Source organism: Asterias rubens, chromosome 11 (genome assembly GCF_902459465.1).
Source record: "Asterias rubens chromosome 11, eAstRub1.3, whole genome shotgun sequence".
NCBI lineage: Eukaryota > Metazoa > Echinodermata > Asteroidea > Forcipulatida > Asteriidae > Asterias > Asterias rubens.
Genome location: NC_047072.1, coordinates 7,800,822 through 7,819,107, shown reverse-complemented (window position 1 = coordinate 7,819,107; position 18,286 = coordinate 7,800,822). Strand labels below are relative to the sequence as shown.

The window sequence follows — 18,286 nt, the reverse complement described above, 5'->3', positions numbered from 1 at the left end:
TTTCAACACTTTCAAAGATGAAATTCTAGGCCTGTGTGGGCACTGTTGTACAATGTACATAGACCTTATCGCAAATACCAATGCGCAAGCGCAGACTGTTGAATGAGGTGCATTGTGGGATATATATGGATCAAATTTTGATACCAGCAAGACCACAATGCACCTAATTCCAAGCTTTACGCGCGTGCCCCGGTATTTGCGATAAGGTCTATTGTAAGCCTGTGACATCATATGCAAGTGGTCTTTTAATTATCTGCCTGTTATTTTTGTTCCTAAAAGGTTTTAAATGCCCAGCTTTTTGAGGTACACTTTTGAATACATAAAATGATCATACATGTACAGTATTGGCACTTGAGGAATACAACAAATAAATCGTACACACACGACCTTGGCACAGAAAGAGTGAATGCTAAAAGTTTTCCCAAAGCATTATTGTACTGTAACTGGTCAAAACTTTCAGCTCATATTTTTTAAAAGCAGCTGCCAGAGTTGCACTTGTCAGCAGGTTATTTTATAGGTTTTGCCCACCCAAGGACAAATGATAAAAATGTGTACATGCCCCAAGCAGGCTCGCAGACGAGTGTTAAAGACCAGCCATGTTGATGTTATTATTATGGTTTATTGAATCTGAGTCAATATGGCCAAAAGGTTCCTCTTGGGTCTTTACCATCTTTAAATTCACAGAGGTGTTTATTAAGAGAAGATATACAGGCATGATATTCTTCCTACTTAAGTCTGTTTTCTGATTTTTTGGACCTTGGAAAATTCAGAAAAATTGTTCTGCATTGTGTTTACACTTGATCCGGATAATCTCACATCCTTAAAGTGTGTTTGACATCGAGGATATTGATGTCAAAATAGTATCATGAGTAATATTGATATATTGACGGATTTTAGTGTTTTGGAACTCGCCCACATCCCCTAGTCTGTTCGATCATAGAGATGGTTCGATGAGTCTGGAAGTTGGTGCGTCAAATTGATGTGTCTGATCCTGCGTTTGTGATCCACCTGGCAAGATCTTATCCTCCTTTGATCTCGCAATTAAGGAGGATCAAATAAGAGAATCAGATCCTGATCACTCTTGCATTTACATTAGTTGTTGATTGCCCTTGATCACCCGTGCAGGATCTGATCCTCCTTTGATCGCCCCTACCGGACCAAGTGTAAACGCAATAAAAATGTTCTACTTTTTTTTCCAAGGACCAAATATCATGCCTGGATATATAGGAATGTTCAGGCCTGATATACCACTTAGTAAATGGAGCCATTGGAGGTAATCCCCTCCATGCCAGTGTTGATTGCCTCTGATATCGGATAATGGTATCAAACAACTCAAAAACAAACACCAGGGCCCAATTTCATAGAGCTGTTTTCAAGGCACAAAAGTTAGCCACATGGAAGCACAACAACGATATGCTTGAGTAGAATTAAAATTTTGCATAACAACATGTGAATATATCTTTTTGCTCTTTTTGAGTAGTGTTGGCTCTGAAATGTTATGCTCATTAGAAAAAGGTTACCAGCTAAACTACTGTGTCATTTCACATGCATCATTTACACCGTATTCCGCTCATTTCTGCTTAGCAATAATAAAGAAATATTTTCTCCTCGACCTCGGTCAGCTCTATGAAATTGGGCCAAGCCAGCCTGACATTTTTCCTTTATCTACTGCACCTTTGCCATCAAACTTTGCTGGAAAATCAAAAACCTACCAAAATGGCTCTTACTGCGTCAACATCTCTAGTTCTACATTAACTGTGGAACAAAGAGAAAGAAAGACAGGTTTTGAAGTTTTTTAATTGTGAGGCCATCTTATGCAAGGGTTTACTAGGTGTTGCAGCACACTCAGCAGCCACTGCCCCTTCTGTTAGCAATACGTGTAAATTTACAGGACATACAGATTCCCATCCCGTCTGAAGGGCGGAGCTTGGGAAACCTTTGAAGGGGCAGCTAGGCCAAGACCAGGGCAACAGAGGCAATTGCTGCCTCCTTGTAGTTACATGACTGTTTTTGATGTTTTTTTTTCAATTCACAAATTTTGCAATTTCATCATTTGTATTCACTCTTTAGGCCTACTGAATTGGCAAAATGTCAACTTAGCAGTGAAGCTTTGTGCGTGTTGATTACACATTTGGTGGTTACCTGGGTTCCTTGCAGTGCACAAACAAATTCAACTTCATTTTTCTGGAAGGTACTGTACACTACTGTTAGACAGCATATCATGATGAATTTACACACAACTATTTCTTTACTTTCTGTTTTATTTTTCTATTTAGGACAAACAAAGCAGCAGCCTGGTGAACGATCTTTTCCTAGACCTGAGGGACGGCAACCATCTACTCTCCCTTCTAGAAGTCCTCGGTGGACAAAAACTAGTAAGTACCCACCCTAAGATAACATCCACAGAATAAATATCTTCAAGGCTTTTCTGTGCCATTAAGAAAGTTTCTTTAGCGCACTTGAGTGTGAATTTTTTGTATTGAGGATTAAAGTGAAGTTGCCTGTGCAGCATGTCTGGAATTTCATTTGAGAGGGCAAGGCCGTTTTCTTTTTGCAAAGGGTGCTTGCATTGGACAACTTGAAAGTCTGTAGGAATATTGTGAAGGGGGCAACAAGGCCAAAGACTTGGCAACAGAGGTCATGTATAATGAGGATGTAAGTGAAGGTACTAGTAGAGCATGTCTGGAATTTCATTCGAGAGGGCAAGGCCGTTTTCTTTTTGCAAAGGGTACTTGCGTTGGACAACTTGAAAGTCTGTAGGAATATTGTGAAGGGGGCGTCAAGGCCAAAGACTTGGCAACAGAGGTCATGTATAATGAGGATGTAAGTGAAGGTACTAGTAGAGCATGTCTGGAATTTCATTTGAGAGGGCAAGGCCGTTTTCTTTTTGCAAAGGGTACTTGCATTGGACAACTTGAAAGTCTGTAGGAATATTGTGAAGGGGGCATCAAGGCCAAAGACTTGGCAACAGAGGCCATGTACATGTACCAGTATATGAGGATTTAAGTGCATATTATTACCAAGTAGACTGAAAGATAACAATTCTCACCCAAGATGTTTGTATTACTTGCAGAAACGAGAGAAGGGTCATATGCGATTGCATCACTTGAACAACGTCAACAGAGCTCTGCAAATATTAAGCCAATATCAGGTAATAAACTCCCCCTGGAAACAATTAAACTGCTTGTTACACCCAGGGACCAATTTCATAGAGATGTTTAGCGGCCGATTGTTTTATTACTGCCGAGTTTCGAATCCATAGTGCTGCTACATGTACATAATTGTAAGCACATGAAAAGGGCTTCCTGTAGTGTATGAAAACGCCGTAACGGTGCATATTCATGGTGAATGCACTTTGAAGCTGGCTGCCCAAATATCCTTGGTAACCTTTGAAATAGCTTTCTGCCATAGTTAGCATGAAAAGTTTGATAAAATAACCGTTACACACCTATGAAATTATGCCCAGGTGTAGTGTAGATTTGTTTTGAACCTTGATAACTTGATTAGGGACCCAATGTATACTGTGGTCCTCAAGGATGTTTGATATGAAGCATTCATACATTTTTCTTTGTATCTTTCCAATCTGTTGGATCAATTTGTGAATTTAACGCAATTTGTTTGCCTTTCTAAATTTGAATTGTTGATTTAGTAAGGTTTGCGGGAACATCATGTAATAATCTCTCCATGGCTAATGAGTTGTGGTGGGTAAAAAAAAAACCAGTGGTGTATTAACTTGAAGTTTCGATCAGTTTGCTTAGACTGTCTTCAGGAAAATGCTGGGCTCGATTTCACAAAGAAGTAAGGTTGATCTTAACAGGGAATCACTCTTATTTGCTAAGCTAACTTTGATGTCACGCTACAAACCACTATGGTAATACTGACAACACATCCTAAAATGAATCTTAGTGCTTTGTGAAATCAGCCCCTAGCCTCTATGACAATGTGATCATTGGACAAATATTTTGAACAAATGAGTGCAAGTTTTCTGCATGAAAAAGGTGTTGTCAAGATTTGTATTGGTTTGTTTGATGTTGAAGACTCTTTAAAGCATTCGCACAACAACGGTAAACAGTATTGTCCAAAGGCCCACACTTTGTGTATCACAACTTTTATACAAACCTGTGAAAATTTAGGCTCAATCGGTCATCGGAGTCTGGAGAAAATAACGGGAAAACCCACCCTTGTTTCTGTACGTTTCGCCGTGTCATGACATGTGTTTAAAATAAATCCGTTATTCTCGATATCGAGAATTGATAATTGTTTTAATGTTTTCTCAAAAAGTAAAGCATTTTATGGAATAATATTTCAAGGGAAGTCTTTCACCATTTAATACTATAAACCCTGTAAGTCATTTGTAAATCTGTGAACTTTTAATTTTTGTTCTGTTCAGAAAGTGTCCAATGGCTTTAAAGACTAAAAATTGAAGATTACTGACTTCTTTTGCAAAACAAATCTGCTATATGATAACCATTTTTTGGGGGAAAACTGTCTTCTCACCCCTACTGCTTTCAATTACAAAGTTATTAGAGAATAGCTGTACTTCATATATGAATATAAACACGATATCTGACGCCAATCACCAGACTGGAAGGATTCAATTAGAGGGTCAATTCTGGGATCTCTAGGGGGCAGATGGGTCTGTATGGATCGTGCCATCATGACCATGACCACACATACTGACCACTGGCTAGCGGGTATGGCCTACCTCAATGGTATCACTATCAGAAGTGGCACCTGTCTTGGTTCAAGTTCCTTTAAGGTGGTATGGTAATGGTCAGTATGGTATTCTTGTAGGTCAGTCAATTCCCTTGTGGTATTGGTAATAGGGGGGGGGGGGTAGGGGCGCAAATGCTGTCTATCTTAAATACTGCCAAATTATCGACTTCAACTTTGTTATAAATTAATGATGTTTGTTTGTTAACATTGTTGGCATCTCATTGGAAAATGCTAATTGGCTTTCGGGGTTGCCTTACTCAATGGTGTCACAATTAGAAGTGGCAGCTGTCTTGGTTCAAGTTGCTATAAGGTGGTGTGGTAATGGTCGGTGTGGGTCAGTTGATATCCTTGTGGTGTTGGTTATAAATAAGCTGTGGCAAAAAATGCTGTTGGACTCTTTTATACTGCCCAATTACAAACTTTTGCCAACGCAATTTGTCAACGCAATGATGTTATTTTGGCTTTTGCTGTCATCATGGGAAATGTCACAGAGAAGGTGCTCCTTGAAGTGGGATACATTTTTGTGTAAATATTACAGGGTTCTCCCTCGGATCGCACCGATACGCACAAATTGCAGGCTGCTACGTGAACATTGCGGCTGATGTCGAGGAAAAATAAAAAGTCGGTTTCCTTTTTTCTTTGACTTCAGAAAAAAATTCACTAAAAAACCTTTCATCTTAATGGACAGGGTTCAAACCCTGTTTTGTATTGTGGAGCCTTGCATTCAGATTGGGTATCCCTACCCCATTGCATGGGTTTACCCAAGTTGTGATGAACATCTGAAGTGAGCCAAATGAGATCTGTGTTTAACATTTCGGTAAATAACTTAAACACGACTCAAAAGAATAATGATAAAGTTGTTCAAATTACAGACAGGGTGTTCAACAGACACCCAGGTACCATTCTGGCTAACACTGTACTGGGATCTGTATTTAGAGACCAGGTGAACTGAACATCTTCTTGCTTTATTCAATAGAAAACAAATTTGTAAACTAAAACCGTCCAAGACATACTTCACATTCTACATGCGGATGCTAGGTATCTGTGCTGTAAATTATCAGATCTCTGTTGGCAATTGACATAGATGATATGACGGCCCTATCTTATCTTCAACATTTTTGGGTAACCACGGTACAGCATATAGTGCACTCACCTATTGTAACACTAACAGTTGATCCTGCCAATGTGACTGTCTTGCAAATGGACTCTGCAAATGGACTCTTGAGTCCAAAACATGAACGCTAATGCATGTTACAACCTCAATTACCTCAAATTTACCACATGAGAATCCCTTTCAATCATGCTTCATTTGATGTATCAACATTGTACATGGATCAATTCCCTCAAGGAATGGACTGTTCCGGCTTTCCACTAAGCTCCGCCCACCGCGCACGTGAGCAAGACACATGTACGAACACTCCCAATGACAATCTGACGATTCTGTTGCGCGTGCCAAATATATGCGCACGCATGACCAAGTTTGTCCGACCACAATCATTGCTGTGATTGGTCAAATGGGTGAACGCGCACAGTTTGATTGATAGGCCGGATCGGTCCATTGTTTCAGAGGAGAAATTGCTGTCATACAAGGTTTCTTGAAGAAGGATACCCCCCAAACAAAACCAAAAACAAGGAAGCAATGAGAGGAACTCCGGACTGTCTATCATCTAGGAATGGTTTGTGAGTAAAAATTGCTGTCATACAAGGTTTCTTGAAGAAGAAAAAAAACCCAAACAAAACCAAAAACAAGGAAGCAATGAGAGGAACTCGCAACTGTCTATCATCTACATGTAGGAATGGTTTGTGAGTAAAAATTGCTGTCATACAGGGTTTAGCAGTTTTGAGGCATGCAGGACTGTCTATCATCTTCCCTTGTTGATGATTGTTTTGATGCCATGGTTTGCCCTTAACTTTTTCAGCAGCAGGACCAGTGAGCTTGTCATTTCACTGGTCCATCGAAGGCCTGATACTTCATGGAGGCAAAAGAGGCCATTGACTCTGTGCACCCTGGTCAATGCCTTGGTGCCTTTGAAATGCTCTGGTAGAAGCGACACTTTCCTCATAGGGAGCTCCTTTACCATGGTGCCCTTGCCGGTTCAAAAACGAAGGCCTGCCATCAGCTTGTTATTATTCAATAGACCGTATTGAATAACCCCTTTTTTGCTACGAATATCGCCATCTTGTAGGTCAAACCGTATGCGCGTCCAAATGCATACACCAATAAAGCAGGCAGAACGTAGCACTCCCGGTTTGATATCTACGGCACATGCACGCACACACCCACGCACACACCCACGCACACGCGCACAGACGCCATCTTGTAGGGCAGATATTTGAACGGTGACGTCATATTCAATAGGGTCTATAGGGATGCTTTTCAACACTGAACTAGCCAGCTGGGTGACTTTAAGAGTGAACTTTGACTGGTCCTTTGGTGATGTAAACCTAACTGGCATTTTGCCAGCGGACCACTGTTGAGGCATATTTCAATCTGTTGAAATCGCATTCACAAGTATGTATTTTAAAGGGTCGATGTAACTTTTGTAGGACAAAAAACACAATGTCCACAGATTTACACTAAACTTACACAGTTTGAAGATAATGATAGTAGAAAGCTTCCCTGAAAATATTACGTGCTGAGGTGCTGTAGTTTTTGGGAAATGAGTAAAACAATGTCATAAATTTGTTTTTCGTCTCATGAGACAAATTTTAAAAAAATCTTTTACAAACAGATTTTCATGACATTGTTTTACTCATTTCTCAAAAACTACAGAACCTCAGTAAGTAATATTTGAAGTGAAGCTTTCCACTATCATTATCTTCAAACCCTGTAAGTTTAATGTAAGTCTATGGACATTTTGAAAAAGTACCCAAATCCTTTCAGGGAAGCTTTTCCGCCATGACCGTCTATAATAACGTACAATGTGAACTTGTACAATTAAATCTGCTGTGCAATATTTGTATTTTCCTCCTTACCAATGTTGTGCACACCCCACCTTTCAATACATAAAATGTGCCAATTGAATTTGTTTAACATAACATAATTACGAATGCTATTACCGAACATTGTTTGGAAGTCATGTCCTCTTTGTTTGGAAGCCTAATAATTAGTGAGTGTACATGTAGTACGGCCACGGTTGACGTAGGGGACATAATTGGCATGGGATACACGTTTGCGCATGTAGGTGTGTAGAATAGCGTCCGATAATCAGTGTTGTACATGTAGTGTATACAAAAGCATGCTTGCTTGAAAGGACTGAAAATCTTGTATCCATGCCAGGTGAGTGGTTGTAATCAAATTGCTGTGTGTAATGCCAAGTGACAATTGTATTAGGCAGGGTCATTGTATGGCCGAGGTATAATTGATTGAGAATAAGTCTTTAAAGGTATTGGCCCGGCATTGGCCATGGTGGAAAGACCACTCTAGCGACATACTGTATTGTGTGCCTATGTTCCGGTGTCATTTATGTTTGTGTATATGACTGTAAAACAATGAACATGTTATTGTGGCTTTTAATCAGGATTGGTGGCAGGGTCAACACTCTGACTTACATGCTGATTCTCCAGATCTCTCTCTGGCATCTTGGCCCATTTTCTAAAGCTGTTTTAAGCAGAAAATACTGCTTGACAGATTTATTTGATGTTTTAAATAAACCGTTAAAGGTTCAGTGTTATTACTTGTTAATGGTTTTGTGGAAGGTTTTGTTGAGGACTTGGTGAATATTTGTCACACCACTTAATGGTTTTGTTGGAGTCAGCCAGAGGGATGGAACTAAACAATTGTATTAGGGGCCTATACCTGGCTGAACTGTACCAAGTGGTTCAATAGACCCCTTGCACTGGCCGCCATCTTTTATGTCAAACCATGGAAACATGCATGCTTGTACCACTGCGTATATCTCTCAACCAATGGGCCATATTTTTGACCATGTTAGGGCGCTCTTAATCACTTCCGGGGGTATGATCATTCATACCCAAAACAGTTATTAAATACTGGAACACATTACCACCCCAGACATCTAATCTGTCACGGACAATAAGACTTTTAGAGAAGCCGTTTTAATCCACCTCTAAAGCAACTTCAAACTACGGCGCAACAAAAATGACAGAACGCCTATTAAAACTGTGCAGGACTAATCGCGTTTACCCCCCGGAAGTGATAAAAATACTATTGAGAGCGCCCTCACGCGGTCCAAAATTTAGCGCATTGGTAGCTCTATATCAACCACAGTGAGGGGACTGTTCGGGGCTTGTGATGTAATATGCAAGGAGGGGTCTATTGTTGCAGTAACTTAATGTGAAGTGATGACAATGACACCAAATGACATCACTTTGTGACAATGACATCTAGACCAATAATGACATGTCATTTTGTTGACACGCCCATTGTCAATGCTACCCACACACACCCTTTAAGTTGGCTTCACAAGTCTTGTGCAGGACTGTTTTGATAACATTTTGTTGATAGTGTGAATATTTCTCCCTGTAGGTTCGTCTTGTCAACATCAGTAACAATGACATCGTCGACGGTAACCCAAAACTGACGCTCGGACTTGTCTGGAGTATCATATCACATTGGCAGGTATGTGCACTATTTCGTTGATATGTAACTTTTTTTCAGCCTTTATTCATCGACTGCGTCATCACGTGAAATGCTTAAATTTCATGGAGTTTGTGAGCTGAAATCATTGCTTAGCAACATCAGGGTCAAATTTCATAGAATCGCTGAAGTGGAAAATATTGCTTTTGTCAGCTAAGCAGATATTAGCAGCATACCACTCAAAAATTGTACATGTGGCATGGTAACTTGGCTGGGCACCTTATTCTGGTAAGCATCTGTTTGTTGTGCATAGCTAGTGACACTTGTGTCCTTAAGCAAGACACTTAACCATTGCTTCGTCCTTCGGATGGGACGTAAAGCCGTTGGTCCCATGTGTTGTGTAACGCATGTAAAAGAACCCAGTGCACTTTTCGAAAAAAGAAGGGGTTCGCCCCGGTGTTCGGTTGCTGTATGCGCCGTAGCACCTTGTAAACCCTTATAAGGCGCTAAATAATTGGGTCTCAAAATTCATCACTGCAATTACCTATCTTTCTTTTCGGGTACCAACCACATTTAAGGCCGCGTACAGACACCAACCCTCAGAAAGCTGAGTTACGATTCATGCATGAATCTTCGGTCAGATTCAATTGTTTAGGGGTGACAATTTTTTCAAACCATCCTACTTCAAAAGGGATTCTTTCTCAAAATATTTTATACTTTTTCACCAGCTGCAGTGCTTAACCAAACAAGTTTTTATGGTCATTTATTTGCTGTCGTATCTCTACCTTTAAAGAAGCAACTGATTAGTAGATCCCAGCTACCCCGCAATTTCATATTCACACCCCTCTCTTACTGAAGCCTGTGTCAAAGGTCACACTCCCAAGGAGTCAATCCATCCCCCTCACTCCTCTCCTTTCTTGATGCAAATCTCACCCTGCAGTAGTTGATTCCTTCCCACTATAATGAGTGTACTCTGTTGACACAAATGTGATGGATACAATCTCAGCCGAGGTTAAAAGGTCAAATAACTTGAGCTTCAAATGTGTAATAATATCCGTGGTGCGATAAAATATCTTTAGTTATAAAAGCTGCAGACTGGGAAAGGAACCTGTGAAATTGATGACATGGGCACAGACAAATAATATGCAGAGAGCTCCATCATGCATTTCATAGAGGAGCCGACTCGTTAAAGATGGGTTATGTTATAATGCGTGCCCTCAGCATCGCAGATGGGGGTAATTGTTGTGCAGTGCATAGTCTTGGTTCCAAGACCATCGGTGTTGCGCGGTCACACACAACCAACATTCCGATTATGCACTGCAAAAACTACACGCTTGTAATGAACGAACGCTAGCGGGCGCTCTGTTTCTCTGTTAGATCTCACCATGTCTAGAGTCTGTGCTCACCATGGTGAGATCTAAATCAGAGAAACAGAGCGCCCGCTAGCGTTCGTTCATTACAAGCGTGTACAGTTTTTGCCGTGCATAATCGGAACGTTGGTTGTGTGTGACCGCGCAACACCAATGGTCTTGGAACCAAGACTATGCAGTGCATGGTTAGTGCACAAATCACATGTACTTCTACTGTGCATGAACTTTACTTAAGAGGGTAACACGATTTGTGCAATTTTATTACCTGCGGTAGGGGAACAATAAGCTGTGCAAATCTTGCGCATATATGCGAACACTTTTAGGAAATTGTCGGCTAACATTTCTTCAACTTGCGAGGGAAACAAAATCATGAACTTGAAGTGTCACAAAGTTCAAATATGAAGAGACTTGGATGGTCTGTTGAGATGGAAGGGGGGAGAAAGAAAAAGAAAAGATGAACCAAACTGCGTATGGACCCCTCAATATATTTTTTGATAAAATATTTGACTCTAAACAACAAACCAGACCATATTACATTTAAACAACTAATAAAAGTCATACCAATTTAAAGGTGTAAAGATGACCTAAATTTCTTGAGGATTAATTTTAAAATGATGTGTCCGCAGATCTATAGCCCAAGTAACCCTAATAACATTTGAATTTGAGAAACGTTACTGTCAAATATGTTTCTCAGATTGTTTATTCCAATTATTGACTACTCTTCCTATATCTCAAAAACGCCACCACTTTTTGAAATGAAGTTTTCATACCTTTGTTTTATTGATACAAATATCTACATTTGTATCGGATTAGAACAATTAAACGGTTCCAAAAACCAAAGGTACATACTATTTCCCTTTAATGATGCCTAGTTTGGGGAGAATTTCATTCAAGCCTCATCAGGAAGCAATGCTTTAGTTACTCGTTGGGCCAGGGGGCTCTCTATTCTTATGCATTTTTTCCTTCAGATCAGATCGTGACTGATATCTGATAACACACTATATATATGCGCATGGAAAACAATATTCAATCAATATGCATGAGTCTTAATGGCATGCCTGATCGTCCGCCGCATTGAGTTACATTTGGCGATCTCGCTTATTTTATTTGCGCCCAGGCCCCCCATATTTATTTTTTTATGTGCCAAGAAATGATTAATTACTTTGAGGTATCTCGACACAGTACTTGTTGTCTCGATGTATGTTGATTACAAGTTTCAGACATAGAGTTTTATTTTCCGGCTTCAGATTTTTTGTCAGGCTGAGCATGTACTGTGCGGAGATAAAGATGTTTATAGAGGGAGTATATTAAACATTCCCTGTCTTGGCAAATAATTGGTGACCTATTTTTTAGCTACTCTTAAAGGGGGACTTCTTTGCCTTGATTATTTGTGAGATTTTTCCAAGGACGTTTGACTTGTAGGTTTTTGCTATCAATGTATCAATGTACAAGCACAGAACTTTGTGCAATCAAGGTTGTTTTTCTTTCATTTATTTTCATGCAGCTTTGAATTGATGACCAATTGAGCCAAAATGTTCACAGATTTGTTATTGTATGCTTATGTTGGGTTACACCTAGTGAGAATTGAATTAGAATATTAATTTCCTTTTCGATATGCGGCGCCTTCCCTTATAACACGATGATCTGGGCAAATTCCAACCTTTGAGCTAAGAGAAACTGAAAACTGATGATATCTTGAGACTGCAGCGTCAGTGAGCGTGCTTGACCTATCCTCCTTTTCTTATGTTGCACTTGAAGACATAGCCGAGAGGAATCAATTAGTTTTTCATTTGAGTTTGCCTGTAAGGAGACGGGGTACTAGGTTAGTAAAGGTGGTTATATGAGCTTGCTGTCAGCCGATACTTTCTAGATTTGTGGCAGTCTTAGAATCTTGATAAATTACTTGAGATGCAGTGTATCCTCTCTGTAAAAAAAGAAAACTTTTTAATGTCTTGGATTTGGGTGAATTATTTTGGAAGTGGATTATAAATTCATCCGATGATCCTGTTTAGATTCCGCCAAACTGTGGAGTAGGGGAGGTGATGGGATTGGTGTCAGGCAATACTTGCTAGATTTGTTGCAGTCTGAAAATTTTGATTAATGACTATGATATTGTACCCTCTCTGTAAAAGAACACTTTTCAATGTGTTGGATTCCGGCAAATGATTTTTGGACGTGGATATCATCCAAATGATGATCCTGTTCAGAATTGAGCAAACAGTTTAGTAGAACGATAGGGTAATGTACAACTATAGGTGATGTGTTTGTGCCTTTGATGATACAAACGTAGAATTCAGCACACCGCCATGAGAAAATATTTGGCTTTAGGGCCATTGCAGGTCCTTTGAAATAAACAGGTCGGATTAAAAAGGAACTGCCCAGCAACTTTGACAGTATTTGGAAGATTGCCTTTTATTCTACCTGTATTTTTTCTATTGACAAATCTGCGATGGCCCTAATTTCCAATGACATCTTCAGACTGCATGCTGAATTCTATGCCTTTGTCACCACAGGCGCAACTCCCCCAAATATTTCCCTTGTCTGCCCCAGCACTCGACAGACCTTTCTTGTAAACTTTCTTTACAATTTTTTTTGAATGGTATAACAAAATCTCTGCAAATCTCAATAGTGCGTGCCCTCTTCCAAGTTTGACAATCAATTAGTCCACTATTGCCCCTGACCTACTAAAACAACAACAACAACAACACATGACCACAGATGATTTCCTTTTCTCAACGTCAGTTTACAATTTTCCCTGTCATCTTGGTATTTTCACTTCACATCGTGGTATTTTTCACTCCACGCCATAACCTCAGTTACATCTGCATCTGTGGGTCAGGGCATCTCCTCTTACATTCCAGTCATTCCTTAGAATATGGCCAGCGGAAATGTAAGAGCCCTCACTTCCACTCTGATCTCTAGCAGAGAAAGTATTACTCCTTCTTTCTTCACTCCTTTATCTCCTTGCAGCATTTTTTTCTTGTGTTTTCATCTTAAAGGGATGACACACAAACAATGTCGGTCATATTAGCCTTTGAGAAAGATTCTGCTAGGTCAAAACGTCAGGCCATGAAAGGCAGTGGACACACTGACACTATTGGTAATTACTCACAATAATTATTAGCGTAAAACCTTTCTTGGTGACGAGTAATGGGGAGAGGTTGATGGTATAAAACATTGTGAGAAATGGCTCCCTCTGAAGTGCCATAGTTTTCGAGAAAGAAGTAATTTTCCACGAATTTGATTTCGAGACCTCAAGTTTAGAACTTGAGGTCTCGAAATCAACTATCTAAACGCACACAACTTCGTGTGACAAGGGTATTTTTTCTTTCATTATTATCTCGCAAGTTCGATGACCGATTGAGCTCAAATTTTCACAGGTTTGTTATTTTATGCATATGTTGAGATACAACAACTGTGAAGGCTAGTCTTTGACAATTGCCAATAGTGTCCACTGCCTTTAACTTTTTTTTTTGCATTTAATTAGAAAGCAAGCATTTCATCTTGAGTTGAAACGATCAGTAGAGTGCCACCTACATGTATCGGTAGGCAGCCCTGTACGCTTTGTTTTTGAATGGGCAAGGGCACCAAGACATTTTTCCCTTGGTAAAGGGCACCCTATGAGGAAATTGTAAATTTCTACTGGGGCATTTCAAGGGCACCAAGGCAATGACCAGGGGGCACGGCGGCAATAGCCTTAATTGCCTCCTTGAAGTATCAGGCATGTACAATTGAATGGGCAAGATCTTTATCCTGACATTAGTTAAAAATGATGAGTGGTTTGCACTATTTGTTCACTGAGTAGAACTAGGATTATTCTACATCTATTTTAGTTTATCTCTCCCTAAATTTACGGCATTTCATGACAAATCCACATTGATACTTTTATCGATTTATTAAGTTTTTGTAATCGTATGCTCATGTATAGATCCCCACTTTAACATGAAAGCATTTACTGACATGTTACCTCTGAAGGCCCTGGTCTAGTGACATGATAATTGTAGCAGTGAATGTTGCCACTCAGTCACTATAGGGATACCATGTCTTATGTTGTTTTGCTACAGTACAGCCTGACTTGACTTCCAATGGTATTTTCACCTGGCGTAATCCATTTTGTGTTGGCATGGTGATAAATACCCTGTCATCCTTCCTACATTTTGACTGGATCTGATAGCACATATAACAGAAAAACAGAAGAAAGAAAAGCACATACCCAGTGCAGGCCGCAAACTAACCAACAACAATTGCCGTGGTGCCCTGTGCTTTTGCTGTGGTGCACTTTGAAAGTTCCAATACAAATTGACATTTTCCTCATAGGGGTGCCCCTAAAATTGCTGCGCCCCTTCAAGAGAGAAGTTCAAGGCCTATCAATAATTCAAGAAAAAATTTGTTGCAATCCTAAAGTTAGCATTAAAGGGAAGGTACACGTTTGGTAATTGTCAACGACCAGTCTTCTCACTTGGTGTATCCCAACATAAGCATAAAATAGCAAGCCTGTGAAATTTCAGCTAAATTGGTCATTGAAGTTGCGAGAAAATGATGAGAGAGAAAACACCCTTGTTGGACGAATTTGTGTGCTTTCAGATAGGAATAAAAGACTTCTGGCTAGAAGTGTTTTGTTATTTTAATGAGAAATTACCTCTTTCTCAAAATCTATGCTACTTCAGAGGGAGCCGTTTCTCACAATGTTTTATACTATCAACAGCTCTGCAATGCTCATTACCAAGTCAGTTTTTAGGTTAATATTTGTTTTGAGTAATTACCTTCCCTTTAAGTAATGATGCAATGCCCTAGCCCGATTCACTGTACCCATGTGTCTCCAAATTGAAAGTTCAGGACTTGTTCTGTTGTGATGATCATTGGCTCAATGCTAAAATTGTTGGCCAGTGGTCAAACATTATTTTGATGTGTTTAATTTTTTTTTTTTTTAACACTGAGCTGAAACAATTTAAAGCACGGATATATATGGTGTGTCTTGCCTCTTTTCCAAAAACTTTCTCTCAGCTAAAAATATAAAAATGGGAAGCTGGTAGTATAAATATTCATGGGTTTGAAAAAAATAAATAAAAAGGAAACAATGAATTCCCAGATGCCATCCCTTTAATGCTTTGTATTCTCCTTTGCTGACGGCGTGCGGACTGACCCTCCTCGGTTTTAATCCATGGATGGGCCAGTCGTCGATTTCACCAAACTCTTCCTAACTTACACATGTAGGGTTAATATTAGGACTTACATGTGTAGGGCGAGTTACGTTCCGTAATCACAGAGGCTAGGATGCATTTAATCGTCCTAACTCGAGATAGGATTAATCCTAGCATTTCGTGAAATCGGCTGCTGAGTGTATTCTTACAGGCAATGTTCAAGTGGGTTTGTGTCTTGCCTCCAAGATGTCCCACTAGTGTTTATTGCCGTAAGTGCTCTCAGGTTGAGCTGTGCCTCAGACATCTTGACTGATAAATTAGCGGTCAGACACCCTGGGTTTTATCAGCTGGGCATGGAGTGTAGGCCGAAGTGGCTTGGGAACAAGACCTTATGAATAGTAATTGTCAAACACGTCTGATGTTTTGGCCATCATTATTGCTTTGTGCGTAGACTACTAAAGCCGTTTTGCATGATGGGGGAAAAGCAAACATTACGTGGCAAATATTCTGCTGTTTGAGAAAGAAAAAAAGTGTAAATACATCATATGTCTTCAGGGGCTTCCTCACCAGATGAGAATAATGTTATGAAATGTTCAGTTTTTTTCATTTGCTTGCAACCTCACCCACGCCCTTTCTTTTTTTAAAACATACTTTCGGACTTTGTTTTCTTCAAAAGTTAAGGAAATGTAGATAGTTTCTGCAAACTACTTATCAGGTTGAGAATATCAACCAAAAGGACCTATGGTATAAATGGACAAAATATTGAATGGAATGACGCTCTGACGCTTTCCAGTCTTTCTTGGTGTTTTGACCCTAACAGAGTCTTTCACAAAGACTTTGCTAGCGTCGAAACGTCAGTCAATTCACTATTTGTTCCTTTAAAAGTTGAGACCATCATAACATTTCCTTTGACTTGGGTCAGTGATACATGTACGTCGGTCCAAAGTCAGAATATCTTGGTTGCCTTTAAAATCTTTACTTTCCTTGTACTCTGGACTTCAACTGAATCTCACCAATATTTCATCTCGTTTGTTTTTTCCACTCCTTTTTCTGTAGAAACCACTTAACATCCAAATCTAAATGCATGTTTTGCATTTAGAAATAGCCGCATAAATGCAATGAGGACAATCACGTACTACAACCCATGCCTGATTATACAATATTTTATGCGCGATTGTAAATACATTTGGAACACAGTTATAGTCAGTGGTGGGTTGATTATCAGGTTTTGTTACGTACTTAATGCTCAATGAATGCATTAAAGGGTTTTGATACCTTTTGTAGATCAAGTTTTTGGCCATGACATGAATCCCTACTCACTGTGAATGAAGCTGTATGTAATATAACTTACTATACCTTTATAAGTTTCAGCTACATGAGTTGTCAAGTTTTTGAGAAAAAAAGTGAAAATTACAGAGCAACGTTTTCAGGAGAGCCGTGTAAACCCATTGTACATGCGAAAATAATTTTCGTCTCACTTTTCGATAAAGCTTATTTTAATTTAAAGCTCATTTCAAAAAAAAGAAACCAGCACCACGGCGCAAGTTACATTTTTAGGGCTGCAAAATTATCTTTAAACCTTGTACATGTTAGTTAATGTAAATCTGTGGCTGTTTGTGTTTTGTGTCGTACAAAAAGTACCCAAACCCTTTACGAGCACATTTTAATGCGGTGCTCTTATACATTGTATAATTACAATGTATGAATGCAAGTGGAACACTGGTTCTCATGCATGACTATGAACATGTACGTGTATATCCGATCCGTATTGTTACACCTGGCTATTGAAATCTTATTAAGACGTTTATTATGTATAAATTCAAGGAGACATTGAAACGGTGTGTCGGTAAAGATTAACTGGAAGCACGGTTTCCATACCTGGACAACAGAATGGAAAAACAACTTCTTTGCACTGTCTAGTTGACCCTGCTTTTAGAATTTTATCTTTATCAGGGATATGGCCATGTCTGAATTAGTGGCTACAGTTACGGCTAGACTTTCACGTCTTCATGCATTGAGGTATAGACGAATCCGACGGAGCAAAATTGGTAGCGCCCTCTATTGAAAATTACCAACTGCGGTGTCTTTTTGTGCTCAATCTAGGCATTGAAGACACCGCAGCAAATGGCGCACGGTGCTTAACACTTGCGCGCCCGGTGCGCATCGGATTGGTCTATAGGACGTCCTTAGAAATACCCTTAGCAACAGCAGTAGCTGTATCCATCAATATCGGATACGGCCATGCTCTTGAAAATTGTGACAGCTTGAAATCCTCCATAATTTGTTGCGTGGTTTTTCTTGATTTTGATTGATTTGTAACTGAATTATGAATCACCCGCTCAATCATATTTGTTGTTTACAGTGCTGGTTTTAATATCACACATACACCCCCACCAATTAGAGTGCATAAACTCTCTGTGGTATTTATTAATGAACTTTTATGATGAATCTTTTCAATCATTTTTTTCCAATCATTTTTTTCAGTCAATAGTGGATCACCAGGGCCCAATTTCATAGAG

The 18,286-nt window shown here is 39.6% G+C and overlaps 1 protein-coding gene across 1 annotated transcript in view; it reads left to right on the top strand.

Moving 5' to 3' along the window:
• The window catches only part of LOC117296665 (dystrophin-like), a 92,056-nt gene that overhangs the window by 26,113 nt on the left and 47,657 nt on the right, over positions 1-18,286 (top strand). The window contains exons 4-6 of the mRNA XM_033779694.1: positions 2,277-2,375; positions 3,074-3,151; positions 9,206-9,298. Of these exons, the coding sequence (XP_033635585.1) occupies positions 2,277-2,375; positions 3,074-3,151; positions 9,206-9,298 (270 nt within the window). The remainder of the gene's footprint in view (positions 1-2,276; positions 2,376-3,073; positions 3,152-9,205; positions 9,299-18,286) is intronic.